The 18010-nt window shown below is 54.0% G+C and overlaps 2 protein-coding genes across 2 annotated transcripts; both read left to right on the plus strand.

The window, feature by feature from the left end:
• LOC110255272 (keratin, type I cytoskeletal 14-like) lies at positions 300–4694 on the plus strand. Its single transcript, XM_021067002.1, has 8 exons — positions 300–886; positions 2107–2189; positions 2756–2912; positions 3086–3247; positions 3333–3458; positions 3544–3764; positions 3869–3915; positions 4450–4694. Exons 1-8 carry the CDS (start codon positions 356–358, stop codon positions 4539–4541), a joined length of 1419 nt encoding a protein of 472 aa, XP_020922661.1. The 5' UTR covers positions 300–355; the 3' UTR covers positions 4542–4694.
• On the plus strand, positions 14738–15965 carry LOC110255900 (keratin, type I cytoskeletal 16-like; the record flags this gene model as incomplete). Its single annotated transcript, XM_021066307.1, is given in 5 exon segments — positions 14738–14891; positions 14963–15120; positions 15422–15642; positions 15739–15778; positions 15900–15965. Coding segments are annotated over 5 exon segments (639 nt in total), but the record flags the coding sequence as incomplete, so codon positions are not given.

An 18010-nucleotide genomic window follows, 5' to 3' on the forward strand; every position in this document is an offset into this window, starting at 1 on the left:
TGTCTGGGGACACAGTCACCACAAAGCCTCCTGAGCCAGGGCCCTGCTGTCCCCTCAGGCTCCAAGAACAGGAGCCAGATTCTCAGCACCCAGCCTGAGTCACCACGGACGCAAGTTGGTGTGTTTTCTCTTGGCTCCACCCCCTCCCCCCCAAACTGCAGAGTCAACCTTTGGCTGAATAATCCAGAGGGGGGATGGAACTCAGGAGCCCCGAGTCAGCAGTACGAGGGCTCCGCCTTCCCCAGGTGGGTATAAAGCTCCCTGGGGTTTGAGGCAGCCTCAGCATCCGCCCAGCCTCCCTGAGCTCCTTTCTCTTCTCTCCTCCACTCGCTCGCTCACCTCCCTCCTCGGCACCATGGCCACCTGCAGCCGCCAGTTCACCTCCTCCAGCTCCATGAAGGGCTCCTGTGGCATTGGCGGTGGCTCCAGCCGCATATCCTCCGTCCTGGGCGGAGGCTCCTACCAGGCCCCCAGCGCCTACGGGGGCCTGTCTGTCACCTCCTCCCGCTACTCCTCCGGAGGGGTCTGCGGGCTGGGGGGCGGCTACGGCGGCGGCTTCAGCAGCAGCAGCAGCTTCGGTGGGGCCCTGGGTAGCGGCTTCGGTGGAGGATATGGCGGTGGCCTTGGCGCCGGCTTCGGTGGTGGCTTCGGTGGTGGCTTCGGGGGTGGCTTCGGGGGTGGTGACGGGCTCCTGGTGGGCAGCGAGAAGGTGACCATGCAGAACCTCAACGACCGCCTGGCCTCCTACCTGGACAAGGTGCGCGCCCTGGAGGAGGCCAACGCCGACCTGGAGGTGAAGATCCGCGACTGGTACCAGAGGCAGCGGCCGGCTGAGTCCAAGGACTACAGCCCCTACTTCAAGACCATCGAGGACCTGCGGAACAAGGTGCGTGGGCCAGGCAACAAGAGGTGCCTTTCCAGCCACTTCATTCAGGAGCAATAGACGGCCACGGGCAACTTGAGCTTCCTAGACACGAGAGCCTCCAACCCTAGACCCCTCCTTCTGGCTCTGGACGCCCCGCACAGAGCTGGCCTCGGAGAACACGGCCTCCCTTCCCCATCTCGCTCATGCCCCTCTAGGCTCCAGGTCCTTAGACTGGGAAAGGCCAGGGGTTCCCACCCTTACCCGTTGCAGAGGAAGAAGTTGAAATTGGGGGCTGTCTGCCCAAGGTCCTACAGCAAATGAATGGCAGAGCCAAGGCAAGGATGCTTCTCTCCTCCTGCCAGCCCAGGAGGCGGCTACCTGTCCTCCAGCGCAGGGGAGGAGCGAGGCTGTAACGGGACAGGGCTAGACACCCATCCTGCTCATGAGCTCATTAGTCTGGGCTGTGGCGGCTGCCGCCCATGAGCCCTGGCACGGGCGGCCCCTCCCCACAGCCAGGAGGGCAAGGAAAAACCCACAGAGACAATCAGTGGTGACCCACCTTACATGCCCTGCACAGGAGGGCACCAGGGGCACGTGTGTCCTCTGACTCCAGCCCCCTGCTTCCACCTCACCCCCGGAGCTGATCCTGCTTCCAGGTTCTGGTGCTCTGCATGGATTAGGGAGATTAGGCCATGAGGGAGGGAGCTGCAGCCCATCCTGGGTCAATCAATTTTTTTCTTTTTTTCTCCTGCTTCTTTTCGAAGCTGAATCTCCATGTTTGGGAAAGCCTCACTTGAGGTCCTGTGTGCTGCGGGCTTGCAGAGGAGTGTAGGTGCCTACAGAGGACTGGCGGGGCTGGCTTGGGCAGAGAGGGGGATTCGGGACGGGAAGGGGGTCTGGAGAGCCTGGTTTCTCCCCTCCTCTGTGCGTAGGGAATTTGAGGCCCGGAGATCCATCACTGCAACAAGTCACTGGTAGCACCAGGACCAGAACTCAAGGGCTTTTGATTCTGAGGCCCGGGCTCTTTCTATCCATTCTACTCATTCTCCTGACCAGGAGTCAAGCAAGTCCTGAGTCAAAGCTGGGCCTCTGGGGGCTATCGTTCAGGCTGCTGTGCAAAGGCTTGTGGGGAGTAGGGGGGACTCAGGCCAAAGCATGAAACCAAAGGCCGATGCAGGCTGCAGTCCAGTGTGGCTGGTGCCGTCCATTTGACCAGGGACCTCTGCTCTTTTCATCTGCAGATCCTCGTGGCCACTGTGGACAACGCTAATGTCGTGCTGCAGATCGACAATGCCCGCCTGGCCGCTGATGACTTCCGCACCAAGTGAGTTTGCAGCGGTGGCCCAGAGCATCCAGTCTCCCCGGGATGGGGCAGTTTTGGAATGTTCTCTAAACAGAACTGGCCAGTGCCAGGGAGGCTGTGTGAAAACCCCTTGGGGTGCTTGTAAAAATGCAAGGCTCTTGGGCCCCACCCTTGGGATTCTGATTCAGTTATTTTTTACAGGGTACTTGGGTGATTCTGATCTACAGCCAGATTAGGGAGCCACTGCCTTGGGGAGAGGCGCTCCCACTTCCCACCTGCCCCCGAAGTGCAGGAGGGAGTCATATTTGGGTGCTTGTGTGCTACTGGTTGGCTGAAGCCGGAAGCATCTTGCCTCTGTACATTCTATAGCACGTTGAGCTGTCTCATTCCTGGCACGGAGTCCTGCCCCTGGAATATTCGGATCTGAGCAATAATGGGCCCCAAGTCTGTCCATGCGGTTGTTAAGACTGGCTCCCTGAATCACCGGCGGAATGCCAACTACCAGCAGGAGCTGCAGGCGGAAGAGAAGAGAGCCTTCAGTTCGGCCAGGATGGGTGTCTCATTCCTTTTCTCTTGGGTCATTCCAGGTACGAGACGGAGCTGAACCTGCGCATGAGCGTGGAGGCCGACATCAACGGGCTGCGCAGGGTGCTGGACGAGCTGACCCTGGCCAGAGCCGACCTGGAGATGCAGATCGAGAGCCTCAAGGAGGAGCTGGCCTACCTCCGAAAGAACCACGAGGAGGTGAGCCAGCCTCGAGGGATAGCTGGGGGGCGGGGCGGGGCGGGTGGAGGGGGGGCGCGGAATTGCGATGGCGGAGGACAGGGTCCGGGCCAGGGCATGTCTGCCTAGGGAGCCCTAATAGGCTGCCACACGGAAGCGCCTGACTGTGGCCTGACTCTTCTTTGGCCGTGCAGGAGATGAACGCCCTGCGAGGCCAGGTGGGCGGGGACGTCAACGTGGAGATGGACGCCGCCCCCGGCGTGGACCTGAGCCGCATCCTGAACGAGATGCGCGACCAGTACGAGAAGATGGCCGAGAAGAACCGCAAGGATGCCGAGGCCTGGTTCTTCAGCAAGGTGGGTGGCTTTCTGAGGGGCCCCTGCCTCCCGGGACGTCCGCCTCCCGGAAGTTGCATTGTGAACGCTGGTTTCTCTGCTGCAGACGGAGGAGCTGAACCGCGAGGTGGCCACCAACAGCGAGCTGGTGCAGAGCGGCAAGAGCGAGATCTCCGAGCTCCGGCGCACCGTGCAGAACCTCGAGATCGAGCTGCAGTCCCAGCTCAGCATGGTAGGGGGCGCTGCCGGGCCCGGGGTGCGCTCACCGCGCCCTGGAGGGAGGGAATGACTCCCCATCTTCTTTCCTTCCTTCGCAGAAAGCGTCTCTGGAGAACAGCCTGGAGGAGACCAAAGGCCGCTACTGCATGCAGCTCGCCCAGATCCAGGAGCTGATCAGTGGCGTGGAGGAGCAGCTGGCGCAGCTGCGCTGCGAGATGGAGCAGCAGAACCAGGAATACAAGATCCTGCTGGACGTGAAGACGCGGCTGGAGCAGGAGATCGCCACCTACCGCCGCCTGCTGGAGGGCGAGGATGCCCAGTGAGTGCTCTGGGGGAGCCCCCCTCCCCCTCCCCGTCCTGCCTGCGACTGTTCACTCAGTGCCCCCAGGTGTCTAACGCTCTTGCCCCTTTCTGTCTTCACAGCCTCTCTTCCTCGCAGTTCTCCTCTGGCTCTCAGTCATCCAGAGATGGTAAGACCTTCCTCCTCATCAAACCTGGACTCAGGACCACCCCCTGTCTCCCAGCAGGTGTAGGATGTTGGGTGGGGGCTCTGGAGGAGTCGAACTAGGGTTTTCCCGCCCAGGATCCCTTCCTCATGCACCTCTTTGGATAGAAGAAGGCATTCTGCTAAACCCTCCTTGGGGTTAGCTGCTAGAGGCCTGATGTTTGTGCCAGACCCCCTCGTTCTGGTGGTCAGCACCAGGGACAGAGCCCCACGTGGGTCTTCCCACCAAGACCAAGCCGTCTGGGCAGATGCAGACCGAACCACTTTGGTCTGAGTTAATAGGGAGTCCCAGTCTGAGGACACCTCAGGGAGCCCTAGCCTGAAAGAGACGTGCTGATACTCTCCGTGCGGAGGCAGGAGCAGTGAGTGAAGCGGTCATCAGGGCAGAGGGCAGCAGCGAGAGAGTCCCTTCAAGTTCCTTTAGCTCTTGGCCTCCCCACTCCTGATTTCTCCATGGTCTGCCCACCACGGATGACGCCCTCTCTCTCCGCTTCCCCAGTGACCTCCACTCGCCAGATCCGCACCCAAGTCATGGACGTGCACGACGGCAAGGTGGTGTCTTCCCAGAATCAAATCATTCGCCATAACTAAGGCTGCTCTGCTCAGCTCAGGCCTAGGAAGCCGCCCCCCCGCAGATGACACTGGGGGATCCCCTCTCCCCCCACCTCGAGCACTTCATACCTGAGTCCAGTTTCACCCCTGCCCCTCCCAGCAATCAATAAAGCTTCATTCTGAGTTGCACAACTCCTGCCTCTGCCTGGTCATGGTCAGGGGTGGAGGTGGGAAGAGAGCGGGGGAAGCGTCTTTTTGGAGCTCTCAGAGCACCTGGCTATGGCCTCTGGGACCGGGAGAAAGGACCTGGGGGTGGACTGGGCTCAGGTCCCAGGGTTGCCTTCGTCATCTCAGAAGATGGGTGTGTGTAGCAGGTCATGGGCGGAGTCTCCTGGAGCAGGAGGAGCATTCATTCATTCCCTCACTCTTCCATTTTCTTATTTATTCATTCATTCCCCAGGTACTGCTGAGGGCCTTTTGTGTGCCAGGCACGGTGCTAGGATAGGGATGCTTCACCTAGGTTGTCTTTAGGGATTCCTTTGAGTAGCTATTGAAAGCTATAGATCTCTTCCCAACCCGAAGACGCATACACACATTTGCATACAACTCATGACATTCCCGGGTCTCCTGCAGCTCATCCATGGAGGTCCGGGAATCCAGAGAGAACCTATGTTTACAAGGAGTTTTGTCTCCCTCCATCCCATCTGCTCTTGCCTCCAGAGCTGGGTGTGCATTCTGCTGGCTCTTAGTGAACAAGTTGATGAGCCTCTCGTTTCCACATCTGTAAGGTGGGCATAATGACAGTGCCTCCCCTGAAAGCTTGTTGCCAGGCTTCGCATGTCAGCCCTGGAGCACAGTGCCTGGCACAGTGCAGGCTCAGGGCCCGGCTGTGAAAGTGAGTCTCTTCTCTGAGCTGTCTCTAGGACATGGAGACTCTCGTCCATAATGAGGGTGTTTTAGAGGCTCTGGGAACAGAGCGACTCGTTTATAAGGCTGATACTGCTCTGAATTAGTGCTGGGACCTTGGCGTCTCGGTCTCCCCAGTTATCCACTAAGCCTCTAGGAATTGATACGGGGTTCAGTGAGTGAACACACTGCAAGAACCAGGCTTGTAGGAGCCTCTTCTGGTGGGGAGTGCCTTTTCCTCCCTTTTGGGGGGCTGGAAAGAGAGGGAAAAGGGGAGACGTAGCCCGAGTGAGTAGCAGAGATTCCAGAGGAGGGCAGGGCTCACTGCCCTGGGCTAGGAAAGAGTTGACTAGTCCCTGAGTTGACTTCAAGAGCTCATTCATTTGGCGGCAGAAATGAAGCTGCGAGGGGAGGGTCAAGGGTGGGACTAGGATGAAAGGAAAGACAGTCTTTGAAGGCCAGGGGGCTAAAAACCTGGGCTTAGGAATCAGCCATCCTGAGTTGGAGTCATGCTCCTTCACCGACCAGCCTGGAAGGGTTTTGGACAAGATCCTCTTTTGCGAGGGAGACGGGGAATGAAACCCTCACGACACACGGCCACGGAGGCTCAAATGATCTCATGCGGCAACAAGTTTAGCCTCGTGGTTGGCACACAGTTGGTGCTCTATAAATGGAAGCGGAAGAGGGTGGGTGATTAGGAAAAGGAATAGGTGACGTTGTTTTCTTTGGACCTTGTCTTCACCCCAGGGGAGAGATACCTGGAACTCCGGGAGGTCATTTTACTAGAGTGGTCCACTTTGGGGCTGAATGACAGAGTTTTGGAGGTATCGGGGGGCAGTTCAGGGAGGAAGGAGTTTTGAAGGAGGAGCTTCCTTGGAATCTGGGAAGGGGGGGTTCCGGGGCCCTTAAAGTGATAGGACCCTGGGTGGGGGAGGGACTGCAGGAGACTCCTAGGGATGCTGGGGCCTGGGGACCCAGGGTCCAGCTGCTGACCTGTGCTCCTTTCTACATGGGCTGGTGCCATGGGTATTCAACAAAAGTCCTGGGCCATTCACTTGGACAAAGGAAAGACCACCTCCCCCACTGCCTTTTCCCCCCTCCCCAAAAGATCTGTCCTCAATGGGTGCCTGGGAAGCTCAAAAGAGCTGACATTGTAAAGGTGCAGGTATGAATCCAGCCCACAGAGGGACTTTCTCCTGACTGTCAGTGGCCTCGTGCCTGCGCCCGGACTTCCCCTTGGGCTCCGTGGACAACTTGAGGTTCAGCCCTCTCACTGATCCATCCTTGTCGTCTGGTGAGCCCCCCTTCACCCGCGCTGAGTGGGGCTGGGGAGAAAGGCACACAAAGGCTGGAGGCCCGGGGTTCCTTCCGTCAAAGACCCGCCAGGCCTGCAGGTCAGACTCCCTGTTGCTTTGCCTGCCCGGTTGTATTTAATCTGAGATCGCTGCTAATTTGACTGTTGCTTTACAAGTGACCAAACTGAGGCTCGGAGAGGGTAAGCACCTTGGCCACAGTCATAGAGCTGAACAAGGAGGTGGAAGGGCTGTGCCCCCGGGTGAGTGGGAGTTAAGATGGGCTCAAGGCCCGGGGCTCCCCTTCCACCCGCTGCCTCACTCTCGCGGGGCTCCTCTCCGCCTTCCTCCCCACTTTGTCCCTCTCCTTGTTCAGCCTGTCTCAATTCATCCTGAGGTTTCCCCGCACCCGGAACAGTGAGCGTTAATAAATGCATGTGAATGAATGAACGAGCCTCACAATTTGGTCCAAGCCCAGGGCCTTCACTATCCTGTGTTTCTTTGACTCCGTTTTTAATTTCTTTCTTTCTCTCTCTCTCTCTCTCTTTTTTTTTTTTTTAAAGGCTGAACCTGTGGCATATGGAAGTTCCCAGGCTAAGCGCTGAATCAGAGCTGCAGCTACTGGCCTGCACCACAGCCACAGCAAAGCCAGATGCGAACCTCGTCTGCATCCCACACCACAGCTCACAGGGCATGGACACGATGCCACTGACAGTCAGGAGAAGGTCCCTCTGTGGGCTGGATTCATACCTGCACCTTTACATACCTTTTGAGCTTCCCAGCATCCCACTGACGACAGAACTTTTTTTTTTTTTTTTTTTTTTTTTTTTTTTGCTTTTTAGGGCTGAACCCACAGCATGTGGAAGTTCCCAGGCTAGGGACTGAATTCGAGCTACAGCTGCCAGGCTACACCACAGCCATAGCAATGCCAGATCTAAGCTCATCTGTGACCTACACCACAGCTCATGGCAATGCCGGATCCTTAACCCACTGAGCGGGGTCAGGGATCAAACCCACATCCTCATGGATCTCAGTTGGGTTCTTAACTACTGTGCTGTGATGGGAATTCCTAGAACTACTTTTCACCACCCAAATCCTTTGCTTGACAACTCTTTGCTCCTTGGCCACGCTGGCCTTCTGCCCTTGTGCTCCTTCCCACCCCAGGACATTTGCACATGCTCTGTCTGCCCCACCCCCACCCCAGCGCCTTCTACTGGCTCATACTCACCATTCACTCAAGTGTCTCTTTCTCAGGCCCCCATCTCCCTACGTGTGCCACACCTTCATTGTGTGCACCCCGTTTTCCTACTGACAGCGCTCAGCCTCGCCATATTTATTCTGCGGGTCTGTTTGGTTCCCTAGCTGCCCAAGAAGGTAGGGGTTCTGTCTGACTTGCTCTTGACCTCATCCCCAAAACTCAGAACAGGCCTGGCACATGTAGGGGCTCCATAAAGGCTGAACCCAGACCTAGAGGGAGGAAATTGAGGTTCGGAGAGGGGTAGTGACTTTCTCCAAATTAAGTAGAAGAACTTGACTTTAGACTCAGAAGTGGCCGGCTCCAAAGCCAGTGCCTGGAATTCCTCTGCTGCATGTGTCCTCACAGACCCAGGGCTTTGGGGGTGGTCTAAGCTCAGGGGGGAACCTTCTGAGGGCCTACCCACCCCCACCAGCCCTTGCCCCTTGGTCTTGTGGGTGGCTGGGCGGGAGTCTGGTTGGGTGGGGTGGTGGCAAGTGCCTAAAGTGTGAGTAAGGAATCAGCGTTGACAGAATGTGCAGGCGCCTTGGCCCTGCTTAGGTGGCTAATGGAGGGGTGGGCCCAGGTGCCACTCCTGTCCTCCTCCCTCAGCAACCAGCTACACATGACTCAGGGCCCTCCCTCGGTCCCACCTGGGCTCAGTGACAGACAGCGAGTCGCGGCAGGGGAGGCAGGTGGGAAGTGAGGGCAGCTGGTAACAGGCAAGCCATGGAGTTCCTGTGGCCCAAGAAAGGCTGTCTTTGACCCCTAAGTCTCCACCCGCCCACCTGCCCTCTGGGGACACTTATAGGTGGAACTGTGTGGTTCCCTCTCTGCTCCTTTGTCTGCCTGGGTCCTCGCAGCCCTTTCTCACCCCGAGCGGCTCTGCGCTCCAAGGGCAAGGCTGGCATGGGGGAGGCTGGCACTGCAGTGAAGGTGCAGCCTTGCCCATGGGGCTGCAGAGGTGGCTCAGCCTGGGTCTCAGTCTCCTGAGCGGTAGGAGCACCTGTTCTTGCCCATGCGGTGGAAGTTTCCCACCGGGGTGTTGGATATGGGCTCAGAGGGTAGCCCCCGAGCCCCGAGAGAGTAGAAGAGGTAGCCAGGTCACATGACCTAGAGGAAATTGCTTGGTTGAGCCAGGGCTGTGCCAACTACCCTCATCCTTGACCCCAGCTTGTCCAATTTGGTTCCCTGGGCCAGACAGAGAGCTGGAGAGGAGGGAGACTGCGGCATATGGAAGTTCCCAGGCTAGGGGTTGAATCAGGGCTGTGGCTGCTGGCCGACATCATAGCCACAGCAACTAGGGATCTGAGCCATATCTGTGACCTACACCATAGCTCCTGGCAATGCTGGAAACTTAACCCACTGAGCGAGGCCAGGGATTGAACCTGCATTCTCATGGATACCAGTCAGGTTCATTGCCGCTGCGCCACAATGGGAACTCCTTCACACGCACTGTCTTTATGGCCCCTGACAACTCTGCAAGAAGGGGCTGCTCGTGAGGAAACCCAGGCCAAGGCCCCAGGGGTGGGGCTGGGAAGCACCTCCTAGTGGGGAGGCCAGATAGTGAGCGCAGAGGTGGCCTCGGGAGAGAACGGCCAACCCTGAGCAAACAGACTGTCGAGTCCCATCTTGCTGACTCCGGGAAGAGGGTGTGGGGAGAGGGCTGGCTGTGCAGCGGTCCCCACGGGCGCTCGGCCTTCCTGGGCAGCTGCAATGGAATCCTGAGAACAGGGGCCCACTGCTCTGGGCTGAATGCGACTTAGGGCAAGCCTGGAGGGTGGGAAGTCGAGGAGGTGGCTGAGCGCAGGGATTGGTGGGCTTGGGATCAGGGCTGGAAATAGGCCATTCTCTCTAGAGCCAGCTGACCAGGGGTGCCATAGCCAAGAGCTTCTGGTCAGCCAGGCAGGTCTCCGCTACCCTGATACAGAGGGGCCTGGTCCTTAGGATCCCCCAGCGTGAATGTATTTGCAGGGGATGTACATGCAGGGCCCCAGAGGTGCTGCTTGGCCGGCTCTCCCCTTGTCGGCTCCCCCTGGCTCTGCCCAACCTCTGCTCCATCTAGCTGGCCCTGGGTTTTCCATTCCACTGTAGCAGCCTCAGCATGGGGATGGGAGGAAGATGCATAAAGGACCATAGCAGTGGGCTCAGGCCTGGAATAGGGCCTTCCCAGGTCCCTTAATCACATTGCAGGTGGATGCTGGGCTCACAGGCAGAGCTTGGAGGGAAACTTTGAAAAGGTTTCTAACCAACACACTTGCCACTGACTTTGGGCTAAGAAGTTCCCAGGTATTAGGCATTCACAAAATGCCTTCAGTACTTTTTGTACTATCTCTTTCTTTCCTTTTTTTTTTTTTGTCTTTTTAGGGCCGCACCCACAGCATGTGGAAGTTCCCAGACAGGGGATGGAATTGGAGCTGTAGCCGCTGGCCTATGCCACAGCCACAGCCATGCCAGATCCGAGCCATGTCTGCGACCTGCACCACAGCTCATGGCATCCTTAACCTGCTGAGTGGAGGCAAGGGATCGAACCCAAGTCCTCATAGATACTAGTTAGGTTCATTGCCACTGAGCCACAACGGGAACTCCCCTCTTTCATTTTTTATTTAACATATTTAGTCCTCCTAGCCATTAAATTATTTAAAACATTTTGTTATATGAACGCCCCTTTCATTTCTTTAAAGAATGTTTTTTTATTATAGTTGAGTTGCAATGATCTGTCAATTTCCGCTGCTCAGCAAAGTGACCCAGTCAGACATATGTACATTCTTTTTCTTATATTATCTTCCATCATGTTCTATCCCAAGTGACTGGATAGAGTTCCCTGTGCTGTACAGCAGGACCTCCTTGCTTATCCATCCTAAATACAATGGTTTGCATCTATCAACCCCAAGGGCCAGTTCAGCTTTCATTTCAACAAAGACATCTAACATGAAGAAAATCCTATGTTACAACCCCAAAATGAAAATCAGAATCACTTGCCAGAAATAGAAGGGAATGATAGAAATAAATACTTCACTTCCAGCTAGATACGATTGATTCCTAAGTGTGCTGACTCCAAGGCTGGCTTTGGTTTTGTTAAGCAGGGCGATTGTCAAGCGTGGAAGGGTGTAAGCGGGGCCCTAGGGTCTGAGAAGTTCTCCTTGACTGAGCAGAAGATTAAAAAATGGAGAAAGGAAATATTTTTTTCACCAAGTGATTTACTATTATTATTATTATTTTGTCTTTTTGCCATTTCTCGGGCTGCTCCTGCAGCATATGGAGGTTCCCAGGCTAGAGGTCGAATCAGAGCTGTAGCCACCCGCCTACACCAGAGCCACAGCAACACGGGATCCGAGCCTCGTCTGCAACCTACACCACAGCTCATGGCAACGCCGGATTGTTAACCCACTGAGCAAGGGCAGGGATCGAACCCGCAACCTCATGGTTCCTAGTCGGATTCATTAACCAGTGTGCCACTACGGGAACTCCTTTTTTTTTTTTTTTTGGATGCACCCACTGCAATGCAGAAGTTCTCAGGCCGGGGACTGAACTCTTGCCACAGCAGCAACCTGAGCTGCAAGCAATGATAATGCCGGATCCTGAACCCACTGAGCCACCAGGGAACTCCTGCTGTTCATATTTCATTTCACACATGAGCAAACTTGCTGAGAGGGATTAAATGACTTGCCCCCAAAGATCACACAGCTTCCAAGTGGTGGAGCCAGGATCTAAAATAAGAGGTCACGGAGTTCCCAGTGTTAAGAACCCAGTGCAATCTCTGCGAGATGCAGTTTTGATCCCTGGCCTCGCTCAGTGGGTTAAGGATCCGGCGTGGCCATGAGCTGTGGTGTAGGTCGCAGATGTGGCTCAGATCCAACATTGCTGTGGCTGTGGTGTAGGCTGGAAGCTGCAGCTCTAATGTGACCTGTAGCCTGGGAGCTTCCAGGTGCTGCAGGTGCAGCCCTAAAAAAAAAAAAAAAAAAAAAAAAAAAAAAAAAAAAAAAAAAAAAAAAAAAAAAAAAAGAGGTCCGATCCAGCAAAGCAGGATTATTATGACCATTTTACAGATGAAGATGCTGTAGCTCAGAGAGGGTGAATAACGTGTGAATAACGTGAATAAGGCAACACAGCTTGTCCGTGACTAAATAAAAGCTGAAGTCCAGTTTGGCCTGGCTCCAAAGCTGGTGCTTTTTTTCCTGCCCTCTCTGATCTCCAACAACTCTTGAGCCCCCCCTGAATTCAGAGACACAAGAGGCAAAGTTTTGTCAGAATCTCCTCCTGGGGGAAGCAGTGATTGTACAAAGAGCTGGGAAGGAGATGGGCGACCTTCTGCCTGTGGATGCTTTCCCGGGTCCTCGGGGGCCCCCAGAAGGTCCTGGCTCTGGGCCGGCCCACGGGAGGACGGGGTAACCAAGCGGAGAGTGGAGGAATGAGAGTGACAGCTGGGTGCCCCTGAGAATCCTGGCTCCAACACCTATCACTCCAACCCTCGTAAACCTCATTCATAACCTCGTGTGCTTTGATCTCCCCGAGTTTCCCTTCCCCCCGAGTCCCTCCTACATGTTGAGGCTGCTGCTGGCCCTCTCCGCCTCGGGTTCCTGAGGTGCTCTCGGGAACAAAATCAGTTTCCCTCTTTTTTTTTTTGGCTTTTTCTTTCTTTTTTTATTTTAGGGCCATAGCTGTGGCATATGGAAATTCCTAGGCTGGGGGTGAATTGTAATTGCAGCTGCCAGGCTAGACCACAGCCACAGCCACGTGGGATCTGAGCCTGCGTCTGCAACCTACGCTGCAGCTCATGGTAATGCTGGATCCTTGTGACTTTTACTAGACTGAGAACCACTGGGACTATCTGAGGGGAGGCTCGTGAAACCAAAGAGAAAGTTCAAGGGAATGGGCCACCACCATCACCAACCAATAAAACCCAGCAGAAACAACCCAGTGTGAGGTTAGAAGATAGTGAGGAAAGGTAGGTGTGGCCTGTGTCCCTCTTTACGAAAATCTCTAATTCTATTTTATTTTAATTATTATTATTTTTTGTCTTTTTGCCTTTTCTAGGGCCACACCCGTGGCATATGGAGGTGCCCAGGCTAGGGGTCTTATCGGAGCTGTAGCCACTGGCTATGCCACAGCCACAGCAATGTGAGATCCGAGCTGCATCTGTGACCCACACCACAGCTCATGGCAATGCCAGATCCTTAACCCACTGAGCAAGGGCAGGGATCGAACCCACAACCTCATGGTTCCTAGTCGGATTCGTTAACCACTGTGCCACGATGGGAACTCCTAGAGTCTGTTTTAATCCCTTCTTCAGATCATTCATTCATGTGTTCATTCATTTGACAAATATTTATCGGTGCCTTTTCTGTGTCAGGGGTTGGAAATCAATACAATTGTGAAAAAAATAGATGAGGTCCGTTTTCCCCATGGGGCTCACAGTCTAGCGCTGGAGGCAGATAAGGGGCTTGGTCCTGGCTGAAGGATGCGGTGAGAGCAGTGGGTGATGGGAGGGACGGGGGGCTGGGCAAGCATACAGCCCCCCCCCATCCCACCGTGGCAGCAGCCAGTTTTCTATATTGGCAAGACTTTTAAAAGCCTTTGTTTTTTTTTTTTTTTTAAAAGTGCATCGAGTTTCCAAGAGGAGGTCACAGTACCTAGAATTCCCTGACCATAGTGCTGCATCCATGGTGGGAAGAGCTAGTGACCTCTGAGGGTCGCTGATGGGGTGGCCAGGGTCCCCCGACACACCTTCCTCCGCTGGGCACAGAACTTCTAGGTGGGGCTCCCACTGAAGACAGACGCAGCTCGTCTCAGAGTTTCTGAGAAACTCCAGCCCCAGGGCAGGTGGGATGAGGGAAAACAGAGTCGTGTCCCTGCTCCAGTCCGCAGAAGCCGCGCGTGGGGAACGGCAGAGAGATTTCCTGTCTCCACCACCATCTCCCAGTGTATTTCTCTTGCCAGCAACCATCAAGGCAGAGCCTTGTCATTGTCCCAACTGATGTCTGAGTCAGTCCATCACACGGCTTTCACGGACGTCTTCACCGTCACACACATCAAGCCCCTGAATGGCAGACCTTCTGTCTTGCAACCCGTGCTACGAGAACCATATTATTATTGCTACCACTGTCGGGAGACCGGTTTCTACAATCGTTTCATAGCCTCTCGGCTTCTAGTTTCTATGCAGAAAACTCCATTTTGTCCTGCTTGACTTTATCCTATATTCCTGCTTGAAAAACTGTGCTGGTAAATGACTTCAGAAGAAAGACCTAAAGGCATTAGTTATTCATGTGGTCAGCTGAATGAAGACATAATGCGTGGGTCTAGGCATGGGGGACCTGTGCAGATTGGCACCCTCCTTTGCACAGCATGATATGTCCTGTTAAAATAAGAGAAAGAGGAATCTCATGGCCCCGGGGGGTTTATGAAGGGTCGTTAGCAGGATATGCATCAGCACGGAGACACAGGCACGCCCCAAAGATAGGCACACTGCCTGCTGTGTCTGCAGAAGCACAATGGTGATTCTTTAGATGCTATACATAAACAGCTGATGCCAGGCTTCCTCAATGCTAATGATTGTTAAATGCCTAAAGGTCGGAGTAGAAGCTTGACCAGCTACCAGCTACATGACTTTTAAAATAATAATAATAAAAAAACTATATCCTGCACCTACAACCTCCTCCTCACTTGACATAATCCTAAAGAGCACAATAGAAGCAGTGAGGTTTCTTGAGGTGGGGCTCTTGGTCCCTGAGACCTTGAGTCCCCTGGTTCCCACCTTTAATTAAGATAAATGTCTCTGTGTCTTGTTTTGTGTTAACGTTCTCTTGAGTTTCACGGCGCCCATTCTTCAGTTGTCTGGCGGGGACGTCAATGTGGAGATGGATGCGGCTTCCGGTGTGGACCTGAGCCGCATCCTCAATGAGATGCGAGACCAGTATGAGAAGATGGCAGATAAGAACCGCAGAGATGCTGAGGCCTGCTTCCTGAGCCAGGTGGGACCCGGGTCCTCAGCTCTCCTGTAGGACTTCCCAGCCAGGGCGCCTCTGGAGGGCCTCACACCTTTTGTTCTTTCCTATCTCTGACGGAGGGTCTGAACAGAGAAGTGGCCTCTAACAGCGAGCAGGTGCAGAACTGCTACCATGAGTTGAATGAGCTCCGGAGGGTGCTTCAGGGCCTGGAAGTGGAACTGCAGTCCCAGCTCGGCATGGTATGAGGCACCAGGCCAGCCCCACCCCCAAGTCACCAGCAAGGGCACCACCCTGCCGTGGAACATGGCCACAGTACAGTTGTATCTCTCTTTTCCTAGGAGTGGGTTGGAGGGCTTATTGTACCCACTCTATAGATGGCAAAATCAAGGCCCAGAACCAATGGTGGAAAAGTTTTCCCCACGTTGTCTGTCTGGCCCATCCTGGGGTCAGCATCCATGCACCTCTCAGGAAGGTGCCCAGGGATTTGGGGTGGGGGGACCACCTCCGTTGACTTTCTTTTTCTCTCTCTCCCACTTGCAGAAAGCATCCCTGGAGAACAGCCTGGAGGAGACCAAAGGCCGCTACTGCATGCAGCTTGCCCAGATCCAGGAGCTGATCAGTGGTGTGAAGGAGCAGCTGGCGTAGCTGCGCTGCGAGATGGAGCAGCAGAACCAAGAGTACCAGATCCTGTTGGATGTGAAGTCATGGCTGGAGCAGGAGATCGCCACCTACCGCCGCCTGCTGGAGGGCGAGGATGCCCAGTGAGTGCCTGGACTCCCTGTCCTGCCCCACAGACCCTTCAGCCCCACCTTTGCCCCCCTGAGACATCTCACTGCTCTGCCTCTTCTTGCCCACAGCCTCTCTTCCCTGCACAGGGAAACAATTCTTCCTTTAGAGGTAAGGCTCCTGAAGGTCCGCATCATTCTAGAGCCCCAGCCCTCCCTCCCAGAGCCCTTCTCACCTCCTCTCTCTCCCCACAGTCTTCTCCTCCTCCTCACCATCCTCCCTTGACTGCCAGACCCAGCTCATCATCAAGGAGCAGGGCTCATCCAGACTCTGCCAGGACCAGAGCTCCAAGCCCTGAACGGTCTCTACCAGAGCCTCCTGCCCACCTGCCAGCCTGGCCTCCTGAAGGCTTGGGTCCAGCTCCTGCTCCCCCAGTGCAGCCCCCAGCTCCCTCTATTTCCTCTCCGATGGTGGTGGGCTAATAAAGCTGACGTTCTGGTTGATGCAACAAATCTGTGTGGTCTCTGTTCCTGAGAAACTGTGTCTCCTCTGTTCTTGCTGATAGACAGGTTGTTGGAAGTGCTTCCCAGGAGCCTTCTGGAACCTCCCAGCCTGAGGGATGCAGGAGAGAACAAAGCTCAGAAGAGCTTGTAGCGTCTTCCTAGACCTCCGTGCCGTCACAGAAACTGGGCATTCGGACCCGGGATGGGAGGGAGCTCCCATGTGTTGACAGTTGCTGGGCGAGGCATTTTACAACGAGGGGTTCTTTCCTCTGACTCCCTAGGCAGCTCTGTGAGGAGGGTGTGGTTGGGTTCTTTTTTTTTTTTTTTGCTTCAAGCCCCATGGACAGTAAGCGGCATGATTGTGGCTCACACCCAGGTCTGTCTTGCTGCAAAGTCCATGCCTTTCTTTTATATGGCTCTTCTTTTTAGATAGTTTCACCCAAAGACTCCACAGTTTGAGCTCTTTACCTCACATTTACACATGAATTTTTTTTTGTCTTTTTTTTGGGGGGGGTGGGTGCTGCACCTGTGGCATATGGAAGTTCCCAGGCTAGGGGTGGAATTGGAGCCATAGCTGCTGGCCTATACCACAGTCACAGCAATGCCAGATCCAAGCCACATCTGTGATCTACACCACAGCTCAGGGCAATGCCAGACCCTTAATTCACTGAGGGAGGCCAGGGATCGAACCCACAACCTCATGTTTCTAGTTGGATTTGTTTCTGATGTGCCACGATGGGAATTCTGCCTCTCCTCAACAAGAATATTCTTATTGGCCTTAGACAATTTTTTTTTTTTTGCTTTTTAGGGCTGCAAACATATTTATTATGAGGAAATTTAATTTAGTACAAAATATGACTTGACTGGGAAAAATATTTAAATAGTCATAATAATGTAAACATTAAACATTTATCTAGGGAGTTCCCATTGTGGTGAAGTGGAAACAAATCCTACTAGTATCCATGAGGATGCAGATTCGATCCCTGGCCTTGCTCAATGGGTTAAGGATCTGGCGTTGCCCTGAGCTGTGGTGTAGGTTGCAGACACAGCTCAGATCCTGAGTTACTGTGGCTGTGGCATAGGCCGGCAGCTGTGTCTCTGATTAGACCCCTAGCCTGGGAACCTTCATATACTGTGGGTGCAGCCCCCCCAAAAAAAGATTCATAGGGGTTAAATTTTTTGAGACTTTTCATTGTTGAAAAATATTGTTAGTCTCCTGACTAATAGTTTGGCTGGGTATGGAAATCTAGGTTGGAAATAATTTTTCTCAGCATTTGGAAAGTATTGTTTCTTCCAGTATTGCAGTTGAGAAGTCTAATGCTATTTTCTTTCTTTCTTTCTTTCTTTCTTTCTTTCTTTCTTTCTTTCTTTCTTTCTTTCTTTCTTTTTCTTTCTTTCTTTCTTTTTTTTTTTGCTTTTTAGTTCCTCTTTATAGTTCCTAAGTTCCTTTTTATAGCCCTTCTTAATTCCTTCAGGATTTTTATTACCTCCCCCTTGAACTCGGTGTCTGTGAAATTGGAGAGATTTGTTACATTGTTCTTTCAGGGGAATTCTCTCTCTCTCTCTCTCTTTTTTTTTTTTTTTTTTTTTTTTTTGTCTTTTTGCCATGTCTTGGGCCACTACTGCAGCATATGGAGGTTCCCAGGCTAGGGGTCGAATCCGAGCTGTAGCTGCTGGCCTCCACCAGAGCCACAGCAACTCAGGATCTGAGCCTCGTCTGCCACCTACACCACAGCTCATGGCAATGCTGGATCCTTAACCCACTGAGCAAGGCCAGGGATCGAACCCACAACCTCATGGTTCCTAGTTAGATTCATTAACCACTAAGCCACGACAGGAACTCCTCAGGAGAATTCTCTTGATCTTTTAATTGCGAGTCATTCCTCTGCTTCTTCACTTT

The sequence above is a fragment of the Sus scrofa genome, chromosome 12 (assembly GCF_000003025.6).
Source record: "Sus scrofa isolate TJ Tabasco breed Duroc chromosome 12, Sscrofa11.1, whole genome shotgun sequence".
NCBI classification, from domain to species: Eukaryota; Metazoa; Chordata; class Mammalia; order Artiodactyla; family Suidae; genus Sus; species Sus scrofa.

Excerpts from the sequence above, each read along its gene's own strand:
- LOC110255272 (XM_021067002.1), top strand. The coding sequence starts at position 356 with ATGGCCACCTGCAGCCGCCAGTTCACCTCCTCCAGCTCCATGAAGGGC. Across the intron at positions 3,248-3,332 it reads AGGCCTGGTTCTTCAGCAAG|ACGGAGGAGCTGAACCGCGA; the intron begins GTGGGTGGCTTT and ends TCTCTGCTGCAG. Across the intron at positions 3,765-3,868 it reads CTGGAGGGCGAGGATGCCCA|CCTCTCTTCCTCGCAGTTCT; the intron begins GTGAGTGCTCTG and ends CTGTCTTCACAG.